At 55.6% G+C, this 27,456-nt stretch overlaps 10 protein-coding genes across 10 annotated transcripts; 4 read left to right on the top strand and 6 right to left on the bottom strand.

The window, feature by feature from the left end:
- Nucleotides 1-66: 66 nt before the first annotated feature.
- ATEG_01556 (uncharacterized protein) lies at nt 67-1,959 on the bottom strand (the record flags this gene model as incomplete). The annotated part of the gene is made up of 7 exons (XM_001208921.1): nt 67-633; nt 745-770; nt 814-1,200; nt 1,249-1,417; nt 1,474-1,544; nt 1,594-1,768; nt 1,813-1,959. The coding sequence occupies 7 exons, from the start codon at nt 1,957-1,959 to the stop codon at nt 67-69; spliced, it is 1,542 nt and encodes a 513-aa protein (XP_001208921.1).
- A 538-nt stretch (nt 1,960-2,497) lies between these two features.
- Nucleotides 2,498-6,063, bottom strand: ATEG_01555 (bifunctional cytochrome P450/NADPH--P450 reductase; the record flags this gene model as incomplete). The annotated part of the gene is made up of 8 exons (XM_001208920.1): nt 2,498-3,163; nt 3,313-4,085; nt 4,141-5,124; nt 5,177-5,318; nt 5,392-5,615; nt 5,666-5,792; nt 5,831-5,901; nt 5,949-6,063. The coding sequence occupies 8 exons, from the start codon at nt 6,061-6,063 to the stop codon at nt 2,498-2,500; spliced, it is 3,102 nt and encodes a 1,033-aa protein (XP_001208920.1).
- Nucleotides 6,064-6,792: 729 nt separating this feature from the next.
- ATEG_01554 (CAIB/BAIF family enzyme) lies at nt 6,793-8,226 on the top strand (the record flags this gene model as incomplete). Its single annotated transcript, XM_001208919.1, has 1 exon — nt 6,793-8,226. The coding sequence occupies one exon, from the start codon at nt 6,793-6,795 to the stop codon at nt 8,224-8,226; it is 1,434 nt and encodes a 477-aa protein (XP_001208919.1).
- Nucleotides 8,227-8,618: 392 nt separating this feature from the next.
- On the bottom strand, nt 8,619-9,768 carry ATEG_01553 (glycoside hydrolase family 16 protein; the record flags this gene model as incomplete). Its single annotated transcript, XM_001208918.1, has 2 exons — nt 8,619-8,916; nt 8,972-9,768. 2 exons carry the CDS (start codon nt 9,766-9,768, stop codon nt 8,619-8,621), a joined length of 1,095 nt encoding a protein of 364 aa, XP_001208918.1.
- A 3,582-nt stretch (nt 9,769-13,350) lies between these two features.
- Nucleotides 13,351-16,301, bottom strand: ATEG_01552 (uncharacterized protein; the record flags this gene model as incomplete). The annotated part of the gene is made up of 12 exons (XM_001208917.1): nt 13,351-13,720; nt 13,774-13,866; nt 13,914-13,984; nt 14,039-14,153; nt 14,196-14,717; nt 14,770-14,860; nt 14,911-15,008; nt 15,144-15,426; nt 15,475-15,595; nt 15,647-15,793; nt 15,850-15,971; nt 16,019-16,301. 12 exons carry the CDS (start codon nt 16,299-16,301, stop codon nt 13,351-13,353), a joined length of 2,316 nt encoding a protein of 771 aa, XP_001208917.1.
- A 683-nt stretch (nt 16,302-16,984) lies between these two features.
- Nucleotides 16,985-17,979, top strand: ATEG_01551 (CSN8/PSMD8/EIF3K family protein; the record flags this gene model as incomplete). The annotated part of the gene is made up of 2 exons (XM_001208916.1): nt 16,985-17,154; nt 17,391-17,979. 2 exons carry the CDS (start codon nt 16,985-16,987, stop codon nt 17,977-17,979), a joined length of 759 nt encoding a protein of 252 aa, XP_001208916.1.
- A 453-nt stretch (nt 17,980-18,432) lies between these two features.
- ATEG_01550 (small subunit rRNA maturation protein TSR4) lies at nt 18,433-19,786 on the bottom strand (the record flags this gene model as incomplete). The annotated part of the gene is made up of 2 exons (XM_001208915.1): nt 18,433-19,590; nt 19,658-19,786. The coding sequence occupies 2 exons, from the start codon at nt 19,784-19,786 to the stop codon at nt 18,433-18,435; spliced, it is 1,287 nt and encodes a 428-aa protein (XP_001208915.1).
- A 478-nt stretch (nt 19,787-20,264) lies between these two features.
- Nucleotides 20,265-21,895, top strand: ATEG_01549 (putative prenylcysteine lyase; the record flags this gene model as incomplete). The annotated part of the gene is made up of 2 exons (XM_001208914.1): nt 20,265-20,358; nt 20,418-21,895. 2 exons carry the CDS (start codon nt 20,265-20,267, stop codon nt 21,893-21,895), a joined length of 1,572 nt encoding a protein of 523 aa, XP_001208914.1.
- Nucleotides 21,896-22,336: 441 nt separating this feature from the next.
- Nucleotides 22,337-23,875, bottom strand: ATEG_01548 (glycine hydroxymethyltransferase SHM2; the record flags this gene model as incomplete). The annotated part of the gene is made up of 3 exons (XM_001208913.1): nt 22,337-23,665; nt 23,726-23,776; nt 23,840-23,875. 3 exons carry the CDS (start codon nt 23,873-23,875, stop codon nt 22,337-22,339), a joined length of 1,416 nt encoding a protein of 471 aa, XP_001208913.1.
- Nucleotides 23,876-25,710: 1,835 nt separating this feature from the next.
- ATEG_01547 (2,3-bisphosphoglycerate-independent phosphoglycerate mutase) lies at nt 25,711-27,449 on the top strand (the record flags this gene model as incomplete). The annotated part of the gene is made up of 5 exons (XM_001208912.1): nt 25,711-25,741; nt 25,803-26,540; nt 26,597-26,859; nt 26,895-27,178; nt 27,236-27,449. 5 exons carry the CDS (start codon nt 25,711-25,713, stop codon nt 27,447-27,449), a joined length of 1,530 nt encoding a protein of 509 aa, XP_001208912.1.
- Nucleotides 27,450-27,456: the final 7 nt, after the last annotated feature.

Genomic DNA, 27,456 nt, shown 5'->3' with positions numbered 1-27,456 from the left:
GATAAGTCCTATCAACCCTATATGCCCCAACTCAGTACCACACACACAGACACACAGACACCCCATTTAATGCGTCATATCCCTCGTCGCCGACCGCGCATGCAACCTCCCCAACCACGACCGATTCGTCGCGCGCCGAATCTTCTTCCCCCACAGCATAAACACAATCAACGCCAGATTATTCGCCAGCGCCACGGCGCAGAAGATCCCCGAGATCACCACCGCATACCCGTTGCTCAGGATCCAGTCGAGCAGGTACGAGCCCATGCCGAACGAGATGGCCTGCTTGCCCAGGTTCATGGCGATGAGCATCTCGGACGTGTTGGCGTAGTACGAGTCGACCGCGTACGCCAGCGTCAGCGTGAAGTAGAAGTACGACCCGAACTGCGACATGCCCACGCCGAAAAAGTACCCGATCCAGTGCAGGTTGCGCTGGGCCGTGAGGCCGTACAGGACGAGCCCTGCGGGAGAGATTAGCATCACCGGCAGGAGGGCTGGGAGGCGCATCTCTGCCTCGCGGATGTGGTTGTTGCGCCGGGTTAGGCGGGCGGCGAGCCGGTCGGATAGGGAGGTGAAGGGGATCGCGAGGATGAAGCCGACGGCTGTGGCGATGGCGATGAGGCCGGAGTTGGTCTGGGGGGTTAGTTTGGTTTCTTAGAGGGAGAGGGGGGAGGGGTACCTGGCTCCAGTTGTAGGGGGGAGCGGTGATTTTGATCGGGAATGTGTAGTTGTAGGTGAGCGCACCCAGGCCGATGTAGATGCCTGTCGTTCTGGCATTAGTATAATGCCGCGTGTGGCAGTGGATACCCATACCGTAGGTTGTAATCACCCAGAACACAGCCGGGACGAAGAAATATGTGAACGACCGGATCATCGTCATGAAGAAGGCCGCGTCGTGGTCGATGCCGGACCACGGCTTGAGCGTTTCCACAAAGGTCTTGCGCTTGGGGATTGCGCTGGGAGAGACGTCGGCATGGTCTACCTGGAGCACACCGGGCTTCGCATCCGCGTTAATGGATGGCGACGGCGAGACGTCTTTGGTCTCGCGTTTGTAGGCTGATTCTTCCACAAAGATGAATGACAGAATAAGCAGGGCGCCGGCAAACGCGGCAAGTACGTAGAAGAACAGTCGCCAGGAATATCCCCCTGACAGCATGTAGCTGGCGTAGAGGGGCCCGGTGGACCCGATGCACAGACAGACTGCAGTGGTCAGTGGACTATCATGTTAGATACGGACCTCCGACATACTCGTGTAGTATCCGATTCTCTTCCCCCTCTCGTGCAGGTAGAAAATGTCGTTGACGATCTGCACAGGAAGCGACTCGCAGACACCGCTTCCAAAGCCGTGGAACACGCGGGCCACCATGAGCCCCGAGAAACTGGTGGCTCTGGATGCGCCGATGAGGCCGACAACGAACTGTCTCACGGTCAGCACAAGCAGGCCATGATGGATGTATAGGGTCGAAGAGGTACCGTCAACATCGAGAAGAGCGTGACTGGCCGACGGCCGAACTTGAGATACATCGGGACGAGGATCAGGGAGCCTAGAGGTCAGCCGATAGAACTACCTAGGAACTCTGCATGAAAGCATACCAAATCCAAAGGCCAGGTTAGGGTATGATATCAGACCCGAGGCGGCCGCATGAGAGACGCCGAATTCCTCGCTGTAGATCGCGATATAGACAGAGGGCCCGACGAGGGAGCAATTTCCCAGAAACGAAAAGAAGGAAATAATCACGAGAATAACATGTTTCTTCCACTCGGGCCACTGCTTCTGTCAGCTCACTCCCTCAAATGGCATTGGAAGATTACCTGGAGAGGATCGTTGGGATCCTCCGATGGCACAGGATACAATGCCTGGCCGTACGCCGTGTCGTCTCCCTCTGCAGCTGTCAAATCCACCGTCCCGGGGATGTCTCCCTCGTGGGCGTGGCTCCAACACGATAAGCAATTGTTCATGCTGGTCAATCTGGAGAAAGTCTTACCTGTGTGCCAGCCGGGGACCGCTCTGCGTCTGCGCTGCCATCGTGCGTTACGGAACAGAAATCACCACCCGACAACACCACGGGCGACAAGACTGCTTAAGTCTCGAGGAAAGCTTTGCCTTTAGCCAATTTATCCCGGACCCCAACCAGCCTAACGTCTTGGCCGTAGTCCGGCTTGCGGGGCGTGGCGGCCCGTTTGATTGTTCAGGTCTAGGGCAGGATCAGCCGAGGAAAGCCCGATAGAAGATGGAAGGGCAATGAAATGCAGCGAGAAGCTGGGTATTTGTGTCAGCGTGCCATCTGAGGGCGCTGCATCACTGCTCTTCCCCGTTCTCTGGGGTGGGTGGAGCGATGAAGATCCGGGGGAAAGATGTGGAGAAGTAACGCTCTGGGTGGAGGATGTAAGACAGGCTAAATGGGGCTGGCGATGTCGGGGAAAGAGTACTCCGTTCATCTGTCGACAAGGATGGCTAGTAGGGGTGTAGATAATGCGTGGCTGGCTCTAGCTGCCTCTAAGTGAACACGTCTGTCGCGTACCGCTCCTTCGTCTTCAACATCTCCAGAAACCTCTCGGCTGCGGCGTCCTCATCATCTGCCGTCCTGCTTGGATCACCCTCGTCGGTATCAATGCGCAGACGACACCCGTCCCACCGTTGCCGCAGGTAGATGCGCTTGAGAGCCTGGCGCACCCCCTGGCCGACCCCTGTGCCACCGCAGACGAAAATGCGCGCCCCCCGTTCGAGCAGCGCAACAAGCTCCTCTCGGTCGTGGACGATCTGATCCTGAACGTGTCGTCGCCACCTGCTTCTGTCGGCCCCATCAGACCCCTCATGTGGGGAGCTGCCAGACAGCGAATCGCCAGCCGGACGACTATACACCCACCGCACATCGACCGCGCCCAGACGCTCCCACTCCGCCAGCTCCTCTGCGTGGATGTCATCCACGCCCTTGGTGCGACAGCCGACGTACAAGATGGCCTTGGCTAGGCCGCGGATGTCGGGATGCGGCGCACCTGTCAACTGCCGGCCGCGAATCTTCTCCGCGCGGTCCATGATGAATCCCCGGAATGGGGCCAGCCCACTCCCCGCACAAGCCATGATCATGGGGGTTTGAAGGTCGAGGGGTGGCTTGAAGCCAAAGGTCGACCGACGTACGGTCATATGGGCCTTTTCGCCGGGCTGGAGACCGGCCAGGTAAGTGGATGCGACGCCCTCAAAGCCAGGGTCTCGTGAGCTTGTCGACGGAGATGGGGATTTGAGCACCGAAAATGTAATAGAGCATTCCGATGGATCCACCAGTGGAGAAGACGATATGAGTACTGACGCACGCGCATGAGGAGGAGCATCGTAAGGAACGTATTCAGAGGGAGGTCGATGACGGGATGGCGTAGCAATATGTCGAGCGGACTCACTCGTTTCTGGACGATTTCATCCACAAACCGTGTGGCGTCGGAAGCCAGGGAGCGCAGTTCGTTCTGGACAGCTGTATCCCCATTTGCCGCATCTGCCAGGTACTTCAGGTCCCGCTTGGATGCGGGCTGCGACAACTCAACGTAGGTGGAAAAGAGCTCCAACGCAGAAATGGGAGTCTCCAAAGGTACAGCGATCAACCCGCTGGCATCAGTAGGTTTCCAGACGGTCAACATGGAGTCCCAGGAGAGGTTGAAGCGACGAATCGCCCAGCGAACGACATTTGGCGGGTTGACAGGCAGGATAGCCAGGTAATCACCACATTGGTAGGTCATGTCTGGTGGTAGCTTGAATCGCAGCATCCGCTTTTCCGGCACGGAGGGCGCTGTGAGAAGCCTGTTCTCTAAAACCTGACCTTCTTGCAGCTGTAGGCCTAATGCAGAGACGCGCCTCCCGGGACGGATTTGAATCTCAAGGTTCGATGCTTCTTTCGCGGTGCCATTCACCTGGACTCCGAATTTTGACATGACCGCCGGCCAGAAGACTGACTCGCCCCAGCTGTCGAAATCAGTGAACATGTCCGAGTTGGCTGCGTCGGCCGTTCCAATCTCACAAAGACGTGTGCCGGCACGCTGGTGTACAAGACGGTCGATCGCCTTAGGGATGGAGTGGAAGGTAGCTTGCCAGTCATCTGGTTGCGTTGGTATCAGCACAGCGGACAGACGGTCAATAGACTGGACACTCACGATGACCACAGCCAGACACCGCATAGTTGACTCCCTCGAGCTTGTCTCCTTCTAGACCCTTGAGCCATTCGAAAAAGTGCGTGGCATTGTCCGGGGGCTGCCCTTCATACGACGCGGTCATGAACGCAACTGGATCACCGCGAGAGAGGTTCTCCCGAGCTGCATCCAGCGCCTTGACCTCAGCTCGGAATCCATATTGGAGCGCGTCGTGAGCCAGTCGCCATGCAAACGCCTCGCATGTTCCCATATTGCTGCCAAAGAAGATGCGCATCGGTTTCAAATGATTGCCCAAGACCATCTCCATATTGCACTCTCGACCCAGCGCGCCAGCATATTCAGTAAGGTCACTGCCCCTATTCAAGAAAGCACTCAGCCTGGTAGCATCCAGGCCATGTCTGATCGCCGCCCGAAAGGTGAACCCGTCAGGCTTTAGCGTCATGGCCTGTTTCAACCGCAGATCATAGCTGGGATTTACCATCTGGAAGTTAATTTTCTGCAAGAGCATCGCCACGACGACCAGCACCTCCTGCCAGGCGAACGGACGGCCGATACACGCGCGCATCCCGTTTCCAAATGGCTTCCACGCGTTCTTCGGCAGCTTTTCAAACTTACCGTCGAGCATCCGCTCTGGCTTGAACTCGTCGGCATCGTCGCCGTACACGGCCGGGTCGCGGTGGATCTTGCCGATGTGGATGGCCACGGGTTCGTCCTTGTAGAGCTCGTACCGACCGTTTCCCAGGGTGACAGGGTCCTCGTTGTTCCTGATAGGATGGGCATGGACCACCAGCATGGTGACGGGACAATGCAGCCGGAGCGTCTCACGCATCACGGCCGTGATGTACGGGAGCTTGGTCAAGTCCTCGACCGTGATCTTGCGTCGGCCGATCACCCGGTCGACCTCGTCTTGGGCCTTGCGATACGCGTGTGGGTGTTTGAGGAGGTCGTAGAAGAGAAAGGAGAGCATGCCGGATGTTGTCTCGTGGCCTGTAGCGTTGTTCGTGAAAATGGCCATGTCGATAGGGGTCTCGGTGCATACCGGCTATTAGAAAAGTAATCATGTTGTTCACGATCGAGTCGGTGGTTAGCTTCTGGCCTGTCTGCGGGTCGCGGCCCAGGATCAGGGCGTTGAGGAGGTCTTTCTTGTCGACGGGGTCTTGCAGCCGGGCGTCGACCAGGTCCTGTGCCAGTTGGCAGCACGGCAATGTCCTTCCAGTATTTGTTGTTGTCGCTAGTCGACAGCTTGTTCATGACAGCCGGACGCAATGCTCTCGCTGACGAGGCCTGCAGGAGATTCCGCATGGTGGCGATAAAATGCGGCATCTCGTCTCGATAGAAGGAGTTGAACCGAGTGCCTAGTGCGCAGAGAGCGATCGTGTCCATGCTGACGCGCGTGAAGTCTTCATTCACCGTGATGGCGGTGTTGGGGCCTTGACGGGCCCATTTGAGGGCCAACTGGCTCGCAATATCGTACATGTCTATGCTGTCAGCTAGGTCGGATGTAACTGCCTGGGAAGAGATGACTGACCATCGAACATCCCTCGGATCATCAGCGGCCCAAACGCCGGGACCAGGACGCGGTGGGCGATCTCCCGGTTCTCCTCGCCGGGGTAATTGGCCGTGAACAGGCCATCGTGGACGCAGTTGCGGATTTCCTTCAGGCCGTCTTGGTGAAGCGGTCCTCGTCGCAGACCTCGTTAGCGAGCTCGTACGAATTGACGAAGACGATGCTTTGGTTGAGGAAGGTGAGGCGGAAGATGGGGCCTGTAAAGTTGTTACTATAGAATCGAACAGGGGACAGAGTAGCATACCGTGTTGATCGGCCAGCCGGTAGAGACTGTACTCGGGGACATCCTGAGCCAGCTCTGTGATATTGCCCAAAATGGGGATTCCTTTGGGGGTTGGAATGGGAATTCGGGCGCTCATCATAGAGAGGAAGTGAAGGATGGAGACAATGAACATGTGATGATTGGGAATTGAAGAAGTAGACGGGTCTGTCCTATATACGCAGGAGCGGTGGTATTGTTTGTAGTACCAGCAGTTTGATTTTAAATCCACCATCCCAGGCGTTTTGTATGCTCCCGACGACTCTGTTGGTATATAGAGACATTACCATCGACCATGTAGAGTATATGTTTGGACCAATATCTGCTCAGCCAGACTGCACTTCACTATCATTACTTATTGACACACCAACGTGCCTTCCAGCCACCCAACGTAGTACATCCAGAACGACCAGAATCTACATGTTGCGCCGGGGTCGAGATACTCCGTTGGACAATGGTCTCAGTATATAGCACAATCACAGCCATGACTCTATACCGCTATACCTCACGTCCACCGGATTCCTCCACCTCCCGCATCGTACTAAGCGCCATTTGCGCCATTTCTCTCATATCTGCTGGAAACGAGCTAAGGCCTTGATGCATTACATCATTTGCTGGTACACATCTTGAACACACTCCGTATATGGCCAAAAGTACCGGACTCACTAATAAATTGCCGATTTAGATCTACCTCATAGGCATCCGCTCCGAGCGGAGCGGAGCGGATACGGAGCGGATTGCGGAATGCGGATGTGCGGACTATGTATCGTGACTCACCCGAATAGCTTCATGCTTACTTCCAGACAACATCATGTCATCCACCCCCAACATGGCATCCACCCGCTCCCTCACAGCCAAAGCCAGCGTCGAACATCTCTGGAAAGGCCTCGGTCTCCCGGACTCCGCCCTGGCGTCACTGCACCTCCACGGCTCTGACCTCTGTCTCCCATCCTCCTTCAAAATCGCCGACCTTGCCCAAGCCTCCATCGGGCTCTCCGCCCTGCTCGCCGCGCAGATCTACGCTCTGCGCAACGCCCTCCCCACCCCACCACCCGTCACTGTCCCGCGCCTCCACGCCGCCATCGAGTTCAAATCCGAGCGCCTCTACACCCTCCCGCACCCCATCCCCGACGCCTGGGGCCCCATCGGCGGCCTGCACCGCTGCGCCGACGGCTACATCCGCCTCCACGATAACTTCCCGCACCACCGCGCCGCCGCCACGACCCTGCTCGGCTGCGCCGCCAACGCCGACCGCGCCACCGTCGCCGCGCACATCGCCGCCTGGCGCGCCCACGACCTCGAAGCCGCCGCCGTCGCCCACGGCGCCGTCCTTGCCGCCCTGCGCTTGCCCGCAGAATGGGACCCCACGCCCCAGGCCCGTGCCGTCCCGGACTTCCCCATCGTCCTGCGCCGCATCGGCGACGCCCCGATCGGCCTGCCGGTGCGCGGCGCAGCCGATAAGGCCCTCCGCGGCCTGCGCGTGCTCGAGCTCTCGCGCGTCATCGCCGCCCCCGTCGCCGGCCGCACCCTCGCCGCCCACGGCGCCGACGTCCTCTGGGTGACCAGCCCCAACCTGCCGGACCTCCCGGCCATCGACCGCGACACCGCGCGCGGAAAGCGCTCCGTGCATGTGGACCTGCGCACGGAGGACGGCGTGCGCGAGCTGCGCGGTCTGCTGGACGACGCGCACGTGTTCCTGCAGGGCTACCGGCCCGGCAGTCTGGCTGCGCGCGGATTCGCGCCGGACGAGCTGGCGCGTCGGTATGCCGGCCGCGGGATTATCTGCGCCAATCTGTCGGCGTATGGGCCGTTCGGGCCGTGGGCTGACCGGCGCGGGTTCGACTCGCTTGTGCAGACGTGTTCGGGCATGAATGTGTCTGAGGCGGAGCATTATGGGGCTGGTGAGCCGGCGCGTCCGATGCCTTGCCAGGCGCTGGACCATGGCGCTGGGTACTTTCTGGCAGCGGGGATCCAGGCCGCGCTGTATAAGCAGGCGACCGAGGGTGGGTCGTGGGAGGTGGATGTGTCGCTGGCGGCCGTTATGAAGTATCTGCGGTCGTTGGGGCAGTATGAGGGGCGGTCGGGCTTTGACAGCGGCGACTACACATGTACGGCGGACGTGCCGGCCGAGTATCTGGAGACCCGCGAGACTGGGTTTGGCGAGATGACAGCTGTGCGGCATTCGGCGTCGATTGAAGGCGTCTGCGTGGGATGGGATGTCATGCCGAAGCCGTTGGGATCGGACGAGAAGAGATGGCTGTAGTAGCAGAACCGAGGGAGCAGATTCTGCAGTGATATACATCTTCACTTATCGGTTGCAAAGCATCGCATCCAAAGAAACCAAAATAAGTCGAAATTTCAGTATATACAATCAACGAAAGCCTAATGGACCACCAAACGCAGGTATAATATAAACAGAGCTAGTAAGACAACAAAGACGGTGCGAATCATAAGTCCGGCTCTACCACGCGACGCCAAACCGAAAATCAACCCACGCGCGGACTTGGCCAGCAACGCCCGCGCAAGACTAGTCGCCCGGTCTCTGCAGCGCTACATACGGGGCGAATGGCCACACAAGGAGAGCGGGCTTGTTTTCGTGTCATCATCGGGTGCAGGAAAAGGTCGTGGAGGGAGGTTGGTGGAGGGCCGGCGTGGCTAAGAGGAGACCTGTTTGTAGCCGCGGTGACTCCAGTCGCTTTGCTTCCAGTCGGATTGGAAATTGTTCATTTCGGTGCGCTCGGCGGTCCACTTAGAGTCGTCCAGGGCGTGCTCGAGTCGGCCCTTTCTCCGTTGTTTCAAGCAGAAGAAGATGAACCCGGCGATCAGCATTGCGCCAACGACGGCGGCGCCGACATAGACACCGATCTTGCCTCCCGTGGGGACCTCAGCCCATTTCTCCGCGAGGGACTTGGCAGGGGCCTTGTTCAGCTCCTCGACGGCAGTAGAATTACCCCTGAATCGTTAGCTTCATTGCATATAAATCAGTTTGTGCTATGGAGAAGACCTACTCGACAACCTTGATGCTCTCGAATGAGCCCGAATGGTCGCTGTACTCATACTCCTTGCCGGAGTGGTAATCCTGCACGCGGATTTTCTGGATGGCCATGGTGTACGGACCCGCATCGTAGTCGACTTCGCCATCCGCCCATTCAATGGTGCCGATACTGTTACTCGGGTCACCAGCGGGCCAGATGCCCAGTCGCACGTTGCTGGGGGTCTGGGGAAACCGGGTGCCGTTCTTTGCCTCGTCGTACGTCAGGGTGCGCACCACGGTGCCGTCGATGATCCATTCAAGCTTCTCGGGGGTCCAGTTGGTGGTGTAGTTGTGGAATTCCGTGTCCGCGTTGGCGACATAGTGAAAGCCGGCGGGCTTGTAATAATCGTCACCCTTGCCGAAGTAGTTGGACTGGACCTCGCTGACGTTACCGCCAATCCACTCCCAATCGATCTCGTCCAGGTCGTCCGACTGCAAGACCACACTGCTGACGATTCCGTTGCCCTTGGCCATCTTGAGGTGGGTCTCGACGACGCCGAAGAAGATGTAAAAGTTGGACTGCATGGTGGGAGACTGCAGCTTCTCGGCGATAACGAACTGGGCGCCGTCGTCGCCATCGTAGGTGATCTCGCCGTTGGTGATGTTCCAGATGGTGTCGTCCTGGGTGGAGTTGAAGACCCAGGTATGGTTGGTGCCCAGAGCTGGGTCGGCCGGACAAGTCGAGTTTATCGGGTTACAATTCGTGAAGGTTTGGGCTGTGACCGAGCTGATAAGGGCCACCAGAAGGGCCGCAAGATAAAGGAGGGACATGGTGAAGCTGCCTACCCAGTTGGGTAGGGTTTACTGAAGATGACGGAGTCTGGGAAGCTGAACGATGGACTGAGGGGGCCTGGGACTGGAGCTATCAATATGAAGCCCCGGTGAGACAAGAAAGGGGTCTGTCGAGAAGAGAGTGATACACGACAGAGAACAGAAGGACCCGATGGATCTAATGGAGTCGATCGGATGAAAAGAGTGGATGTGCGACTGAATCGCACGAGTCGAGCAGCAACTCGAGGGGGCGAAAGAGTGACCGAGAGTGGAAGAGGAGAAAGGAAGAAGAAGAATGACGATGGAGAGAAGTGAAAGAACGAGACAAACAGAAGAAGAATCGGATCGATTTGCTCCATGGCCGGTAATTAATTTCATGCTAGTTAAATGATTTTAATCCGGCACAGCGCATGATTATTGGCCGCCTAGCCTGCGTCTGGAGGAGTTCGATTGTTTGCAGTATCAGGGGCGCCTCCCAATCAGGAAGTCCCCCGCTCGGGTACTCCCGATCTAGACCAGTTCGGGCTTAGGGGTTCCATGGTTGGAGCCTATATCCATTTTAGGGTCTGCGCTAGCTGGTTTGGGCAGAGTGGGGCAGCTCCACCCGGCTGGGCGGACCAGGGTAGGCGACGTTGATTGGGTGATAGGCTCCTTCGATAGCAAAACGCCACCAATCAGTCCATCTCGGCAGGGGTCGCGCCTTGCTTTGGTTTTTACTCTATTTTTCTTTTCTTTATTTTCTCTATGATTAAAGGAGGATTTAAGTTCTTATCCAGGGCTCGCCAGGGGGGAGCTAGATCCTGTCATGTTCTAACTAGTTGTCTGTTGTCTGTACAGAGTATACTTCTAGTAGTCGTGATCAATCACATCAACAGTCACATCGTACAATTGGAACAATCTCAGACCCTACCTCCGACGCTAGCCAATGATCGGCCAGCTGCTCGGTCTTCAGCGGTCAAACTCCGCCTGGGACTCTGCACATATGGACCTCGAAGCGAGGCCTGGTTGATTTCCACATACCTGCCCTCCTTACCGGCATGGTTTCTCAAGGAAGAGCCGAGGAATACCCGCATGGTTCTCTCCGCCCCTTGTCCTTCAAGTCTGACTTCCAGACGAATATACGCAGTACGCCGTATGGCCCCCGCGACGCTGTGGGGTTGAAGTCGACGATAATGGCCATTGTGAGGTCCGGGAGATGAGATCGCCGTTCGCCAAGGCTCTTCCAGAGAGCAGAGAAGAACGGTGCCTGAATCCTTCCCAGGATTCAACGGCTCATCCACTCGCGAGGTCGGGAAATTCACCACGCAAACACTGACACCGGTCAGCTCCCAGCTGTCCCACCTTGTCTCACCCTCGGGGCCTTGCGTGCACGACCATTGCCCAGCGTCAACCCCATCGGAATCGTGCATGCGCGATATGATCCGTAATAAACTGCCAGTACCAAATAGTTACAGAGTAACTACATCCCGGAAAAGACGCTCAGGGCGACTTGCAGGTGGCGGTGGGCAGCTCCACCCGCCACCTCACTCCACCGTGTTTCGTGAAGAAAGGAACGACCAATGCCGGGAGTTATTGCTTATCCGTGGCTGTCCTAGAATACACAAATTAAATTAATACGAAGTGTCAGATCTCTCGCCGCAAGAATTGCAACGAACGGTTGTATGGATGCACTGCAGGGACTTTAAAAGGTAATGGAGTATGTCTATTTCAACCACACAACGCTCTCCTGACTTCGGGATGTCTTGGGTCTTGGTGAAACTAGACTGTTGCAGCCGCACCGGATCCATCCCTTGTGGTCTCGGAGTTCCCGCCAAGCAGGCTGCCATGGCTTTGGGGATAAGCAAGAAGAAGCTGTCTTTATGTCTAGTGGTCAGTGGTATTTCCGGCACCTGTTGGATGGTCTTTTTATGGGACTGTCATCGGGTGGATAGGCCTAGCCCTAAGCGTCGATAGACTTCAATAGTCCGCAGACCGTGGATGTCCGCGTATATATTTAGAAGTCCCATCGCCCAGGACTTTAGCATCGGGGATCAAAACCATCATCTTATGACGCTCTACGGAGTACAGCGCCAAAACTCAGGAGTAAGGAGAAAATAAACCATGTGAGATCCGGTGCGAAATGTGTAGCCAAGGATCCACTACGACCGTTCGTCTCACAATAATGAACTTTCCGAATCGTTGCTTCATCATGTCATTATGTACTTGGCATTACTCCGTATAATCATGAATCCTTCGCCAATAAACACCAACCCCAGAATTTCCAGCACCAGGAAAAGTAACCCCTAGTTCCCGTCCTCCCTCAGCTCAAATACACCTTAGCTGGCCGCCGCACCGACCGAGCCGGCTTTTCGACATATTCAAAGTAGGTAGGACTCCGTCGCCGCCGACGCCGGCGCCGCGTCTCCATCCCTCCCGTGGTGCTATATTCCCTCTCGGGTACTTCGCCGTTAACCGCCCCAGGCAGTGAGCACACTCGCCACAGCCATATGATGAGGAGGGTTCCGGCGATGCTTCCCAGGACGATTCCGGCGATGCCGCCGCCCGAGATGGTGGAGGGACAGTCTGAGGAGTGTCCTGGCGGGGTTGTAATAGATTTGTGATGGGCGCCTTGACAAGAAGCTGTTAGTGTGTGTACTGTATGTGTATTTGCATGGGTTGGATATATATAGTGGAGGGAGGGCAATTGTGTGTATATAAGAGCAACACCCACGGTTCGGCGTTCGGCCCGTGCAATGACCCCATGGAATAGCGAGGGGTCAGCTTACCATGGTAGAGGGAGGGAGGCCCTTTCTAATTAGACTTGATGGATGGATTGAAAGGGGTACACTGCAGCATCAGTAGAAGAAAATCGACAAGATGCGAGGAGAACGATGATATACTGGCCCGTGTCTAAGGTAGGTGGCTTGTCTCGTTCCGAGACTGACGTCAATTGCACGTCGTTTTCCTCGGATGGAGAAGCGATCTCCTCACCATCTCTATCGCTAAAACTTGAAATTCGGAGAATGATTCTCCAATGACGAGAGAGGTCAATGATGAGATATATACCCAGAAAGTAGTATTACGCCGATGCTAGACTCTGTATGCCGAAGTGATGGACCATGTGGGAGGGGTTGGCTTAGGGTTCGTATACAATTCCCATTGCACGTTCATCTATCCCTTGGTATGCATATTCTTTGTGTTTCACTTACTTTTCTTTTCTTGACTTCAACTATCAAAGCGTCAGAAATCTCAGACTACATGTAGGTTGTTCCCAATGGGCTATCTCCGGTATATCGCGGATGGTCGAGGCCGTAGTGACGCAATCTCACCCGAGGCTCTAGCCATGAAGATCACCACCGCGATGACTACGTCGAGACCCTTTAAGGTTAAGACATATGCACGGCTCTCATGACTTGATGTCTGATTCGTGAGACCGGATCTAACACTGCCTCTTCATTATCTCATGGACATTTGATAAACTTCCATCCCAGCGGGGTTTTCCTAGAGACTCCAACTCAGCCGGTTCTTCGGATCTCTGCAAGGTGGGTACGTATCGTCTAGACAAGGTAGACTCATATGTCCCACCTGCTGCAGATATTCGGACTACAGTTTCACATGCCCCGGCGACGGCGGTACGCTGCCCGTCTCCCACGCCTTCATGTCTGGCCCCAGTTCAAACTCAATCAGCCCCCCCTGCACCATAATGTCCTCATGTTCGAACCAGTTCTTCGACCAAGGCTGTCCGTTGATCTTGATACTTTGAACGTAATAGCCCTGGTCGAGACCCTGTGCGGTGATTCGCAGCGTCTTGTTCCCGTTGATCGTCATGTTGAGGTCTGGGAACCATGGGGACGAAATAAGGTACACCGGCTGAGTAACAACAGGGTAGATTCCGAGCATCTGCCAGAGGAGCCATGTGTTCATTGCCCCTGCATCGCTGTTGCCTGGGATTCCGTACGGAGCATCTTTGAAACTATTGGTTCAAGTCAGTCCATTCGTTCCGGGTTCAGAAGCTACGGGACGTACTATTGATAGCCAAGGCCCCGGGACATCTGCACGCTTTTTGCTTGTTTATTGATGTAGTTGTACAGATACGGAGTAGCAAAATCGGGCTCGTTTCTTTGATGATAGTTAGACAAGCATGTAGATGATGCGACAGGACATACCCGATATTCATGAGAGTCGTAATACCGGCACCATTTGCGTCGAGACCTTGAACAGACATGTTGGGTTTGAACTATTGCACAGTTAGTAGTATATCCGACGATACCGACTTCTGTCGAGTTCTCACCATCAGATCAAGACGGGATTCAAAAGTAGCGGACCCGCCCATGAATTCAATCAACGATTCCATATCATGGGGAATCACAAACGAATACTCTGTCTCAGTTAGCAATGTACTTCCGCTGCGAGAACATACTTACTCACCCCAAGGCACGCCCTCATACGTATACGAATGCCACTCGCAGTCATAGCAATAGCGCGGATCGTATCCACTGCTGTTAAAAGTCCCGTTGGAAAGCCTGGGGGCCAAGAACCCAGTGAAGTTCAAGCTCTCGACCTGGGCATCCCAGATCTTCTGCCAACCTGCAGAGCGATTCAGATACTTTTCTCGATCGCCTGGCATTTCCCCGGCCGCCACCTGGCTCAGGGCAAAATCATTAAGACTGTACTCTACTGTCCGTGAAATGCACCGCGTGTTTCTGTCTTGGGAGACATATCCCAGCTCCAGCCAGTCCCCAAGCGCCCCACGGCCCTCCTTGGTGCTGGCGGAGAAGTCCGTTGGGTCGTAGGTGTTGTAGGGAATGACCTCGGCGTCCGTCTTCATCGCTGCATAGCCGTCGGTCCAGTTGATTGCGCCGCGCATGCCTTTGACATATGCGTCGGCGAGCATGTTGTCCGCATCTGATCCTCCCTGAACCAACCCATTCCAGTTTCCTGACCGACCGTCCGGGAGGAAGCCTTGGTGTCTGTACTAATTAAGACCTATCACTTGGAGTGTTGTCTGGATTTTGTACTAACCTCCATATATCTATCAGCCCGCGAATCATTGATTCATAATAGGTGGGCTGAAAGATATGGTAAAAGCTGACCGTGCAGCGAAATATGTCCCCTAGTACACATGTCAGTCTAAATCAAGAATAAGAGAGTGGATATACTCACAAAGCGTGTAGAAGTCATCCCAGGATGGCTCATCTGACTCCCAGAGCGGGTTTTCGCCCGTACGGTCCGAAGGCATCAGGTGGATGAAGTAGAGAGAACTATATAATAACCGTACGTTTGTGAGGTTAGCAGTATCATCCAGAGCCACCTGGATCTTCCTGAATACATCGTTATTCCACTCCTCGATTGCCGACTGGACTGTCTCATTGAGGTCCCAGGAAGGAATTTCAGACCGAATGTAGGACCGTGCCTTGTCAGGCGAGATGAACGATATGCCCACTCTGGAGCGCACCTGCGTCTCTGGCTCAAAACCCCAGCTGAAAAGTGCGCCCACCCTGTCATTCATGGGCCCTGAGCTGACTTTCTCGGAGGAATTGCCATATACTGGCTGACTGACACCTCCATTCGCAAGTGTCTGATATTGCCTCATGGGATCCGTGTTCTTCCCTCGGAAAGTACGCGAGCTATTAGGTTTTTCTGAGAACTCCCCGTAGAAGTATACGGTAAATGGAGCGCCTGTGATAGATTAGACCAAGAGGTAAGAGAAGTGCGTAGGGGATGTACCATTGTTCCAACCACCAATGTATGTTCCATACCCACTGTACGCTTGACCATCATCTTCCACTTGAATCTCGCCCCCGATATAGAACTGGCTATTTGGATCCGTGGGGGATCCGGGGAGATACTTCCGCAGGTTAATATCAGGTACGGAGGGACAGGGTGCATGGCTTCATACATGAGACACGTCCACTAATATATGCTTTTCACCTGGAGGGAACGAATATTGCATGATTCCGGCGTGGCGAGAGGCCGACAGCTCCACCTGGACGCCATTTTGCAGCTGGGTCTGGTAGTATCCCACGCTTCCTTTGTCTTTGCCAACCTAGTAGATGTAAGCAAAGGCCAACCGCCTAGATGAGGTCGCCTGAGACAGTGTACCCTAGGCTGGCTGTATGTGAGATTGTCGAGGATATTCACCGGCGGAGCCACCGATGTGAGAGGCATTTGCGGAATGATCCCATATTTGGGTGCACCCCCGGTGCCACTCTCGTGCATCATAGCTGACAGGACTTAGATAGGATCTCAATGGGAGACAACCGTAACATACTGATCGCGGTGACGTTCCCATCTGGTGTCCATCCGCCGTTCAACACGGCCATACTCCAATTCGCTGCAGTCGTGTCCACTCCGACCTTGGCCACTCCAAAGGGTCGAGCACCGCCGACAAAGATGTCGCCTCCCCCAAAGGCTTTTCCCTCAAAGGGACCTTCTGAGCCGATGAAGACGTTTACATATTGGGAGTAGTCCGGTTCGTGTGCCACGGCTCCCAGTGTCCCTATGGCTAGGAGAAACAAGGGGCCTGGAATAGGGCACGCAAGGGAAAGACGCATGATGAAGATGAGCTCCTCACCGCAGGGAATAAATGGCAAACAGAGTAAAAGAGGGGAAAGAGGAGAAATGAGGAGTGTGTTTATATACTGGCCGGAGAATTACTACTAGGTAGTATCTGTTGATCCCTTGCGGGGTTCTTCTAGTCCATAGCTCCTGCAATGTACATGCCAAAGACGGTAGGTAACATCCGATATTGGCTGGACAAGGTAGTATCATGAGTCTGACATGATGATCCCATTTAAATACTTAGGTATATACAAGTCAACCATCGTCCCTTTCAATGAGTCTGTGAGACGACGACTCTATACAAGTACCCTGGACCATGGAGCATCCACGCATGCAAAGTCCACCTGACTCCGATTTCACAACATGGAGCCTCATATCCCCCCAATCTTGATACTCGATAATAAATATGTCTGAACGGTTTTTACTCACGCAGATTCTCCTCTTCATAGGAACAATAGCGACCACGTGATCTACAGTTCCCTCGGAGAAACTCTCCGAATGCAGCGCGTTATTCCGCTCCTCCGGGCTGGCTCCGCACAGCCAATTCAATTCGAAATTTCCCACACTTCATCAGCTTCATTATCCCGCTCGTCCCCTCCCCCGCCAACGCCCCTCCCTTCTCTCTGTCCGATACCCCCAGTCGACTCGCCACTTACTCCTTCTTCCGACCGTCAATATGGGTGTTGCTTTCGACAAGTGCGAGACCCGTCCGGCCAACATCGATGCCATCCTTAACGGCCTCGACCGATACAACCCCGAGACCACCACGGTATTCCAGGACTATGTGGTGCAGCAGTGTGAAGACCGGACGTTCGATTGCTACGCCAACCTGGCCTTGCTGAAGCTGTGAGTGATGCGCCTGTCTAGTTCGAAGCTTTTTCTACAACAACATCACGACAAGAAATCAAACACTGGGCTACATGATGAAGAAACTCTTCTCTAAATCACGTTTCCTATTAACTGATACCCCCTCGGGGGATGTCGAGCTTTGTTTCTCCTGAACGCCTCAAAACTCTCTGATCTTGATCAATGTCACACCAATCACAACATTCAGTCAACTAACATTTCACGAAATGCAACAGCTACCAATTCAACCCTCACCTCCTCCAACCCGAGACCGTCACCAACATCCTCGCTAAGGCACTCACCGTCTTCCCCTCCCCCGCCTTCTCGCTCTGCCTGGCGCTCCTCCCCGCGCACACCCAGCCCTTCCCCGCCACCAACGACGAAGCCCAAGCCGCCTCCCAGACCTCCGACTTCGTCGAGTCGGTGCAGAAGCTCGCCCGGCTCTCCACGCTGCTCGAGTCCGCCCAGTACGCCCAGTTCTGGTCGACCCTGAACTCCGACGACCTGTACGCCGATCTGGTCGCCGACGTCGCCGGCTTCGAGGAGCTGGTCCGCATCCGCATTGCCGTCGAGGTCGGCAAGACCTTCCGGGAGATCACCGCCGACGTGCTGGAGCAGTGGCTGGATCTGCGCAGCCGTGAGGCCCTCGAGAAGTTCGTCGTCGAGGTCTGCAGCTGGGAGCTGGACAAGTCCGCCCCCGCCGGTACCGTCGTCAAGGTGCCCACCAACAAAGAGAACGAGGCGCGCAGCGAGGTCAAGAGCGAGCGTGTGGGTATCGAGCAGTTCGGCCGTGTTCTCCGTAGGGGTTTTGAGCAGGCTGCTTGAGAGGGCGATCGCCCCATGTTATCATGCTTTCTATCTTTCTCTTTGTTGATAATATTTGATTCCGGACGGATCCCCATCTGTCACCACCCGAGGACCCAGGTCCTCCCCACGACACGAAGCTTGGAGCCCCAGATGATGACGGGATAGAGTCCGCATGAGGAGGGTTGGGAAGTTTGGGCCGGCGCATTCGGCGTTCTGAGTTTGCTTCGCATCACTTGTGTTGTCCCGTCATTGTCATGGTCTGAAAAAAGAACCTGCGTTCCACTTCTGATTCGAGAAGATATCCAATAGAATACAAGAAGCAAACAGCCACCGACTCGGAATGTAGATGCATTCGTAGCACTTCCATGCAATCCACTAGTGTGTACAGGCTTTAGGAAGGGTATAGTGTCATATTTTCAACGAACATATCAGCGTCTATAGGTCATCAACATCATGTAGCACTCCGGTCCTCTATTGCGCTTCCTCCCACTGCACACCGGCCCATTCCTCCCGCCACCCGGTGACTCCGACCTCCTGCGGCGCACAGTCCTTGTTGCACACCCCGAGGATAATCGTGCCCCATTCCATGCCCGCGTCCATGCCCTCGCGGCCCTCCTCCAGCACACTGATCGCATGCGGCACGAGCTGCAGCTCAAACACACGCTCGCTCCCGCAGTACTCACAGCGGGGCATGTTACCCGCCGCAGCGTTCTTGACGGTCGTCACCCGGGCCGCAGCGGGCGCCTTACTCGCATCGTGGAACCGCTTGCCAACAACATCATTGTGCGAATACAGCAGCGGGGTGCCGCGGAACTCGTACCGCAGAATCTGCTCAGGGTTGTGCGCCAGCCGCGTCGAGAACTTGATGAACGCCTTGTCGAGCTGCGACTCGAGCGCGTCCTTCAGCTCGGCACCGCCGCTCGCACCGCCGTCTTCTTCGGAGTTATCGATCGTCACGTTCTCCGGAATCGTCGGCGTCGACGGCCGCGAGAGGGTCTCGTACTCGGCGTCCAGGTAGAACTGCTTATACGCATCGGGAAAGGCGGACTGCGCGGGCCAGGGTTTGTGAGGGCCCGACGACTCCGGGGGCGGGACGGCGCCCGAAGACGGGGTAGATGGGGGCGCCGACACGCGCACTTTATCCGCAAAGGACTCGGCGAGGCCGTTGGCGGACGTGGTCGACGATGCGGCGGGTGTGGTGGTTTGCGGGGCGGGGGCTGGCGCGGCGAACGGGTTGCTGTTGGCGGCCGCGGGGGAGCTGGAGGACGAGAAGGGGTTGGAGTTGGCCGAGACACTGCCGGTCAAGGTGTTTGCGCCGAACAGGCTCGCGCCCAGGTCTGGTTTGGGGGTCTGTTCTTGTGGCTGTGGGGGGTTGTTTGTGGGTTGCGGCTCTTCTTTCTTCGGCGCGGGTTGGCTCTTCACCCTGCGCGTGGCTCGTAGCGCGCGCACACTGCCTGGTTTCCGGTTGCAGGGCTTTCGCGGACAGGCAAAGACGTAAAGGCGACGCTCGTCATCGGGGAAGTGCTCGGGAAGGTCGCCGTGCAACTGCAGCAGAAGTGTCATGGGGCTGTTGCAGACTTTGCAGTTTGCAAAGTCGCCCGGGGGCGGAGCGGCATCGTCAATCCAGGTCTGATGGGGTATTGTCAGTGGGAATTAGGTGGAAAGGGATTGAAAAGTGTAGGGGCGTAGAACATACCGGCCAGCCGCCCAAGTGACTGATCGAGTCCTCAATGAGTTCTTCGGAGGCATATCCCAACAGCACGCCGGTCTCGGTGTAGTCGCCGTCATCGTCGAAGCCAGAGGAATCACTATCGTAGGGGTCCATTGTAAGTAAGACAATATAGGGTTATACAGGAGTCGGAGAGAAGAAGGGAAGAAGAGGGAGAATAAAGGCTGTAGTGGGGAGAGAGAGAGACGATGGAGGGGAAAATGAATCTTTTCAGTCGATAAAAAAATTAGTACGGTAATATTACATATATTACCGCAGCCCTAACCACCATCCTTATATCTGGATCTATATGCTGTAGAAGACGAAGAAAAAGGAGATAATTATATCTTGAATATTATCCTGCTCTATTGATTGTCTTCTATTCTTCAATCTGTTGGTGCAGAACGACTCGTTCTCAAACAGGTGCAAAGGGAGCTCAGACTCTACTTTCCGGGGTTAAGCTGCTATCTCCGTCTCACTACATCATCTCATCATCTCGTCTTCATCTCATTCCTTCCATCCCTCTTCATCTCTTATACACCACACCACTTATCAGTCTTCTAGAGCTTTAAGGTATACTCTATCAGTCGTCCACATGACTCAATGGCTTCTCTCCGTTCTAGCCCTGTGCGTCTCTCTGGCCCACGCCGACCAGAGTCAACAGCCTGCTAAACGGGTTGCAATTATCGGTACACTTCACCTCCTACTAACAAAGCGCCATGGAGGCAATATAGCTCACACTCTACAGGCGCCGGTGCCGCAGGATCCTCCACAGCCTACTCCTTACGCAACTCTGTGAACGAGACGACGCCCCTAGAGATCACCGTCTTCGAACGCGCTCACTATGTCGGCGGCCGCTCCACCACCGTCAACGTATTCGACAACCCCTCCTATCCTGTCGAGCTGGGAGCGTCCATCTTCGTCGACGTGAACTACAATCTCGTCAACGCCACCAGGGATCTAGGTCTCTCGATCGAGAGCGCCAGCCAGCAGCGGCCAAAGGAGTCGCCCGACTCCATCGGAATCTGGGACGGAGAACAGTTCGTGTTCGTCCTCCAGGACACATATAGCTGGTGGAACGCTGCCAAACTGATCTGGCGGTACGGCTGGGCACCTATCCGTACCCAGTCCCTAATGAAGCGCACCGTGCAGAGCTTCCTCCGTCTGTACGACGCACCGCTCTTCCCCTTCCCCTCGCTCTCCGCCGCCGCCGAGGCCGTCGGCCTCCTCGACGCAACCACCTCACCCGGCCAGACCTTCCTGTCCAACAACAGCGTTGCCGAAGACTTCGCCCGCGACATCATCCAGGCAAGCACCCGCGTCAACTACGGCCAGAACCTTCCCTTGATCCACGGCCTCGAAGCCATGGTCTGCATGGCCACCGACGGCGCCATGGCCGTCGCCGGCGGCAACTGGCAGATCTTCGACCGCATGCTGCGCGCTTCCGGCGCAGAGGTGTATCTCAACCACACCGTCACCGCGATCCGTCGCTCTGCCGACGATGACGGGTCCTGGATCGTCGTCGTCGATACCTCTGTCGGTCGAGCTAGCTACGTCTTCGACGAAGTCGTCATCGCTGGTCCGCTCCAGTATTCGGGTATCCAGATCGAGCCCGCCCCGGCGCACCCGCCGGATGAAATTCCCTTCGTGACACTGCATGTGACGCTCTTCGCGTCGCCCCATCGTCTCTCGCCCCAGTACTTCCACACTAGCGAACCCGTCCCGGAGACGGTTCTCACCACGCTTCCGCGGGGCACGGATTTGGGATCGAGCGAAAAGGGTGTTGGTCCCGCCGGGTTCTGGAGCATCAGTACCCTGCGCACGGTGGACGTTGCCACCGAGGATGGTCGCGTCGAGCAACAGTACGTGTATAAGATCTTCACTCCCGAGCGGGTGACAGCTAAGTTTGTGCGCGACATTCTGGCGCTCAACTCAACAACAACAACAGAAGACGACGCAACGATCGGTGATCTACCAGCGCAGGATATTAGCTGGTCGCATGAAAAGGTCTGGCACCCGTATCCGTTCCTCTATCCGCGGGTAACCTTCGAGGAGCCGGTGCTGGCGCCGGGGCTCTGGTATACGGGGGGAATTGAAAGCTTCATCTCGACGATGGAGACCAGTGCGCTCATGGGGAAGAATGTCGCGGCGCTGATGGCGCAGTCATGGCTGGGCCAGGACGAGGTTAATCTTGGGGATGACCCTGTCGACCGCACGGAGTTATGAATGATCATGGTTTTGCTGCATTCAAATTGGTGTTACGGAAACTAGACTGAGACCACTAATGAGATGACTACGAGGAACAGACGCTTCATGAACACATTATTTCTAGTTCGTTCATAGATGGCAATAATAGATAAGTGGTAATGTACCTGGACTCAAACAGTAATGGGAACGTTCGTCCTGTTGAAGAAGTGGTGTTGAAGAAGCCATCCCAGTGCTTTTGTGTCATTCACACATACATGCTCATGCATATCCTGATATCCCATGACCCGCGTAAGGTTGAAAAAGCAGACCTGTATAAACCCCTAGTAACGCATACCCGATTTTTTCGTACTCAATGATGTTGAACTCGCCGAACGCAAACAAACCTGAAAACCAAAACCAGGAAACAGAAGAAACGGCAACAAGAAAATGGTATCATAGGTCACCCCTGATTAAGCCCATTTAGACGGGGAGAGGGAAGGTGCTGGCCCAGGCGGCAACCTCCTTGCGGAGGTTGAGGATCTCCGGCACGGTCTCAGAGGCAACCTTGGCCTTGAAGTCCTTGAGCTTGTTGGCCTCCTTGGGCAGCTCACCCTGGACCTGCTTGCAGATGTTGATGGCCTGGTCGATGTAGTGGGCGATGCGCTTAAAGTCCTCCTCGCCCATGCCACGGGTGGTCATGGCGGGGGCACCGATACGGATACCGCAGGGGGTGAGGGCAGACTTGTCGCCAGGGATGGAGTTCTTGTTGCAGGCAATGTTGATCTGCTCGAGGACAGCCTCAACACGGGCACCATCGAGGGACTTGGGCCGGAGGTCCAGGAGGACCATGTGGCTGTCGGTACCGTCAGAGACGAGCTTGTGGCCCATGGCCTTGAACTCAGTCTCAAGAGCCTTGGCGTTCTTGATGACCTGCTCCTGGTACTGCTTGAACTCAGGGGTGGCGGCCTGCTTGAGGGCGACAGCCAGAGCGGTGATGGTGTGGTTGTGGGGACCACCCTGGTGACCAGGGAAGACGGAGAAGTTGATAGGACCCTCCAGGTCGTACATGATGTCCTTGCCGGTCTTGGGGTCGGTGCTACGGACACCCTTGCGGAAGAAGATCATGGCACCACGGGGACCACGGAGAGACTTGTGGGTGGTGGTAGTGACCACATCGGCGTACTCGAAGGGAGAGGGGATGACACCGGCGGCGATCAGACCGGAGATGTGAGCCATATCGACAATGAGGTAGGCACCGACCTTGTCGGCGATCTTGCGCATGCGGGCATAGTCAATTAGACGGCAGTAGGCGGAGGTACCGGCGACCAGGCACTTGGGGCGGTAGAGCTCAGCGTTGGCCTCCAGGGTATCGTAGTCGATGATACCGGTCTCGAGGTTGACACGGTAGGGGAAGGTCTCGAAGTAGGTAGAGACAGCAGAGATCTTGCGGGCGGGGGTCTGGTAGCCGTGGGACAGATGGCCACCGTGGGGGAGATCCAGACCCATGAGGCGGTCATGGGGGCGCATGAGCGCCTGGTAGACCTGCAAGTTGGCCGGGCTTCCAGAGAGACACTGGACGTTGACACCCCACTTGGCGGGGTCCAGGTTGAAGGCCTTGAGGGCACGAGCCTGGCAAGTGAGCTCAATGGCATCGATGTGCTGGTTGCCACCATAGTAACGAGCACCGGGGTAACCCTCGGAGTACTTGTTGGACATGGGAGATCCCAGAGCGTCGAAGACGGCGTGGGAGGTGAAGTTCTCCGAAGCGATCAGGACAATGGACTCGCGCTGACGCTGGATTTCTTTTTCCTGGGGAGGGTTAGAAGGGGGCAATGTGGGAGATTATGAGGATTATGATCGAGCTCGTACCATGATCTGAGCGATCTCAGGGTCAGTCTCAACGAGAGACTTCTCCATTTGCTAGCAAACATGTGAGTCAGTATGCTGATGTGAGGGGCAAAAAACTGTCGAGGAGCGACTTACATCCCGGTGGGCCGGGGAGAGAGCGTAGGAGGCCATTGTGACGGAGTGAGAGGTGTGAGGAAGAAAGATCGATATTGAGATGAGAGAAGAGGAGGATGATGAAGAAGAGAAAGAGAAAGAGAGGAAGAGGAGGAAGAGGAAGAAAGATGGATGAGGTGATGGAGAAAAAGGAAAAAAAGAAAATGGTGGGGTTATTGCAGCCTGAGGCAGCGACCCACCCAAATTTTTGCCGCTGGGGGACGAGATCGGAGCAACTAGCGCGGACTCCGGTGAAGCTATGACTGTTCGTTATGACATCGGAGACCCGTCGGCCGATTCTTCCATTGGAACTGGCAACTAACTAAGGTATGTAGTTACTTCTACAGTAACTTATTAAGGAATAATGGTTCATGCTCAACTCTGAACTTCCTCCCCATTCATCGTAGCATTGAGTCCCCACAGGTTTCTGAGGACCGTGGTAGCCAGAGGGGTTTAGCAAGCATCCCTCCAAGATCCAGTCGTTATATCTGCAAGCTCTCAACCATCTATATGATGCGATGTGTTGCGAGTAGTCCTCGATATGATCAGGGCTCGTGCCTGTCCATCCATCATGAGGATGTATGATACGTGGATGTATCTATACAGACCGCCATACAGCGGTGGCTGGTGTTCTGTCGCATAACACGCATAGAGCGATCGCACCCTCACTTTTTCGTGGGGGACGTGACGAGAGGCCCTCAAGATCCTGGATAGAAGCGTCGTCAGGAGCATCAGTACCGGAAAATGTCTATCTTCCCCTGGTTCTAGACATTCAAGGTGCCTGGGTCGCTTGCATGCCTGAACTTCCCATGTTTGCTCTCTTCCCGAAATCGGACAAGACCGAAGTGAGTCGTGCAATGCGCTCCTCCAGCTGTGCAATTTCTTTCTCTTGATCCGCCACCGACCGATCGACATCTGGTAGGCTTTCCACCACTGCCTGAGCCTTTTGTATGCGGATCTTGATCGAACTGGCTTCTGTAGGAAGATGTTTGATGTCCAAGGGCGGAGGCGCACTGGAGCTCAGAGCTGCTATTTCGGCGGATGCAGAAGCACTCCCGGGACCGGTCAATGAAACGGTCGGTAACGTTCCCCCACCATGCTCATTCCCCGTGGATGAAGATTGTGGTTGTGTTGAGGACTGGGATTGTTGACCGGGTGGTCCCGAAGGACCGGCTGTCCCTGTGGTGTCGTCTCCAGGTCTGTCGTTGTTTGTCTGCGGGGAAAGCAACCGCAAAAGAAGACTATGCAACGGAGGAAGGATATCAAACGTCTGGGGTGGAGGGAATGGCACGGGTTGGGGAGTGTCCGCTGTTGTGGTGGTCAACGGAGCAGCTTCTTTTACTCCGGGGGTATTCGGAGCCGGCGAGGATTTGGCAAGCGGCGTGAGAACGGTAGGCGATCTAGAGGCCATGATGATCGGGGTGACGATGAATTGACCAAGTGATTAGGATTGGAAGTGTGGGGATTGGCAGAGCGAAGAGGAGATAATCGGAGCAGGTAGGGGGGTAATTGTTTAGGGAAGAGTCGGAGAAAACCGAAAAGCGTGACGTCGGTTGCCTTACCTAACCAGACCGGTACAACCATCCAAAAGCGTCACCGGAAATCCGCCCCTCCCCCTCCTCTCCTGATCTTTCTTCCTCCACCGGTCAAGGACTTTTTTATTTGCGACGATTCCTCCCTCTTCTTCCTACTTTCTCCCCTTCTTCCTCTAGTTACTTCTTCGTTCAATTGTCTTTTGTTGTATTCATCCGGTAAGTTCTCTTTCACCTCAACTATATACAACCTTAATCCACTCTCATCCTCCTGTCCGGGGTTGGTCGCACTCGACTGACCATATCAACAGCTCCCTCATCATGACCAAGGTCGACCAGAAAGTCGCTCTGAGTAAGCTGCCACTCCATTCTCCCTACAACCTGTGTCGCACCACACCCTAACCTCCATATAGTCGTCATCGACGGTTGGGGTGTCGCCGGTCCTAACTCCCCCAAGGAAGGAGATGCCATTGCGGCCGCCGAAACCCCCTATATGTCCGGCTTTGCCGATCCCAAGTCCGAGACTGCCCAGGGTTACACCGAGCTGGATGCCTCGTCGCTCGCCGTCGGTCTGCCCGAGGGTCTCATGGGTAACAGTGAGGTCGGTCATCTGAACATTGGTGCCGGCCGTGTGGTCTGGCAAGACAGCGTCCGCATTGACCAGACTCTCAAGAAGGGTGAGCTGAACAAGGTCGACAATGTCGTCGCTTCGTTCAAGCGCGCCAAGGAGGGCAATGGCCGCCTGCACCTGCTGGGTCTGGTCTCGGACGGTGGTGTCCACTCCAACATCACCCACCTCATCGGTCTGCTCAAGGTCGCCAAGGAGATGGAGATCCCCCACGTCTTCATCCACTTCTTCGGTGACGGCCGTGACACCGACCCCAAGAGCGCCGCCAAGTACATGCAGGACCTTCTCGATGCCACCAAGGAGATCGGCACTGGTGAGATCGCTACCGTCGTGGGACGCTACTTTGCTATGGACCGTGATAAGCGTTGGGACCGAGTTGAGATCGGCATGAAGGGTGTCGTCGTCGGAGAGGGCGAAGAGAGCTCCGATCCCGTGAAGACGATCAAGGAGCGTTACGAGAAGGGCGAGACCGACGAGTTCCTGAAGCCCATCATTGTGGGCGGCAAGGACCGTCGCGTGCAGGGTGAGTCTTCTTCTTTTGAATGCCGGATACTTCGCAGTTGCTGACACTCGTTGTAGATGACGATACCCTCTTCTTCTTCAACTATCGCTCCGACCGTGTCCGTGAAATCACCCAGCTGCTGGGCGACTACGACCGCTCTCCCAAGCCCGACTTCCCCTACCCCAAGAACATCCACATCACCACCATGACTCAGTACAAGACCGACTACACCTTCCCCGTTGCCTTCCCTCCTCAGCACATGGGTAACGTGCTGGCGGAGTGGCTCAGCAAGAAGGATATCCAGCAGTGCCACGTCGCCGAGACCGAGAAGTACGCCCACGTTATTTTTTCTTCAACGGTGGTGTTGAGAAGCAGTTCCCCGGTGAGGTCCGCGACATGATCCCTTCGCCCAAGGTGGCGACCTACGATTTGGACCCCAAGATGAGCGCCGCTGGTGTTGGTCAGAAGATGGCCGAGCGCATTGCTGAGGGCAAGTTCGAGTTCGTCATGAACAACTTTGCTCCTCCCGATATGGTGGGTCACACTGGTGTCTACAAGGCTGCCATTGAGGGTGTGACCGCGACCGATAAGGCCATCGGGGAGGTCTACGAGGCTTGCAAGAAGCATGGCTACACTCTCTTCATCACTGCCGATCATGGGTACGTATTCAGTAGTCCAATGTCATTGTTGCGGCATGTTTACTAATCAACCCTTAGTAACGCCGAGGAGATGCTCAACGAGAAGGGTACCCCCAAGACCTCTCACACGACGAACAAGGTTCCCTTCATCATGGCCAACGCCCCCAAGGGCTGGAGTCTCAAGAAGGGTGACGAGGGTGTGCTCGGTGATGTCGCGCCTACCGTCCTGGCTGCCATGGGTATTGAGCAGCCCGAGGAGATGTCTGGAAAGAGTCTGTTGGTGAAGGCATAGATTTATA

Source organism: Aspergillus terreus, genomic scaffold (assembly GCF_000149615.1).
Source record: "Aspergillus terreus NIH2624 scaffold_2 genomic scaffold, whole genome shotgun sequence".
NCBI lineage: Eukaryota > Fungi > Ascomycota > Eurotiomycetes > Eurotiales > Aspergillaceae > Aspergillus > Aspergillus terreus.
Note: the sequence above shows the minus strand (reverse complement) of the source record. Positions and strands in the feature narration are given on the sequence as shown.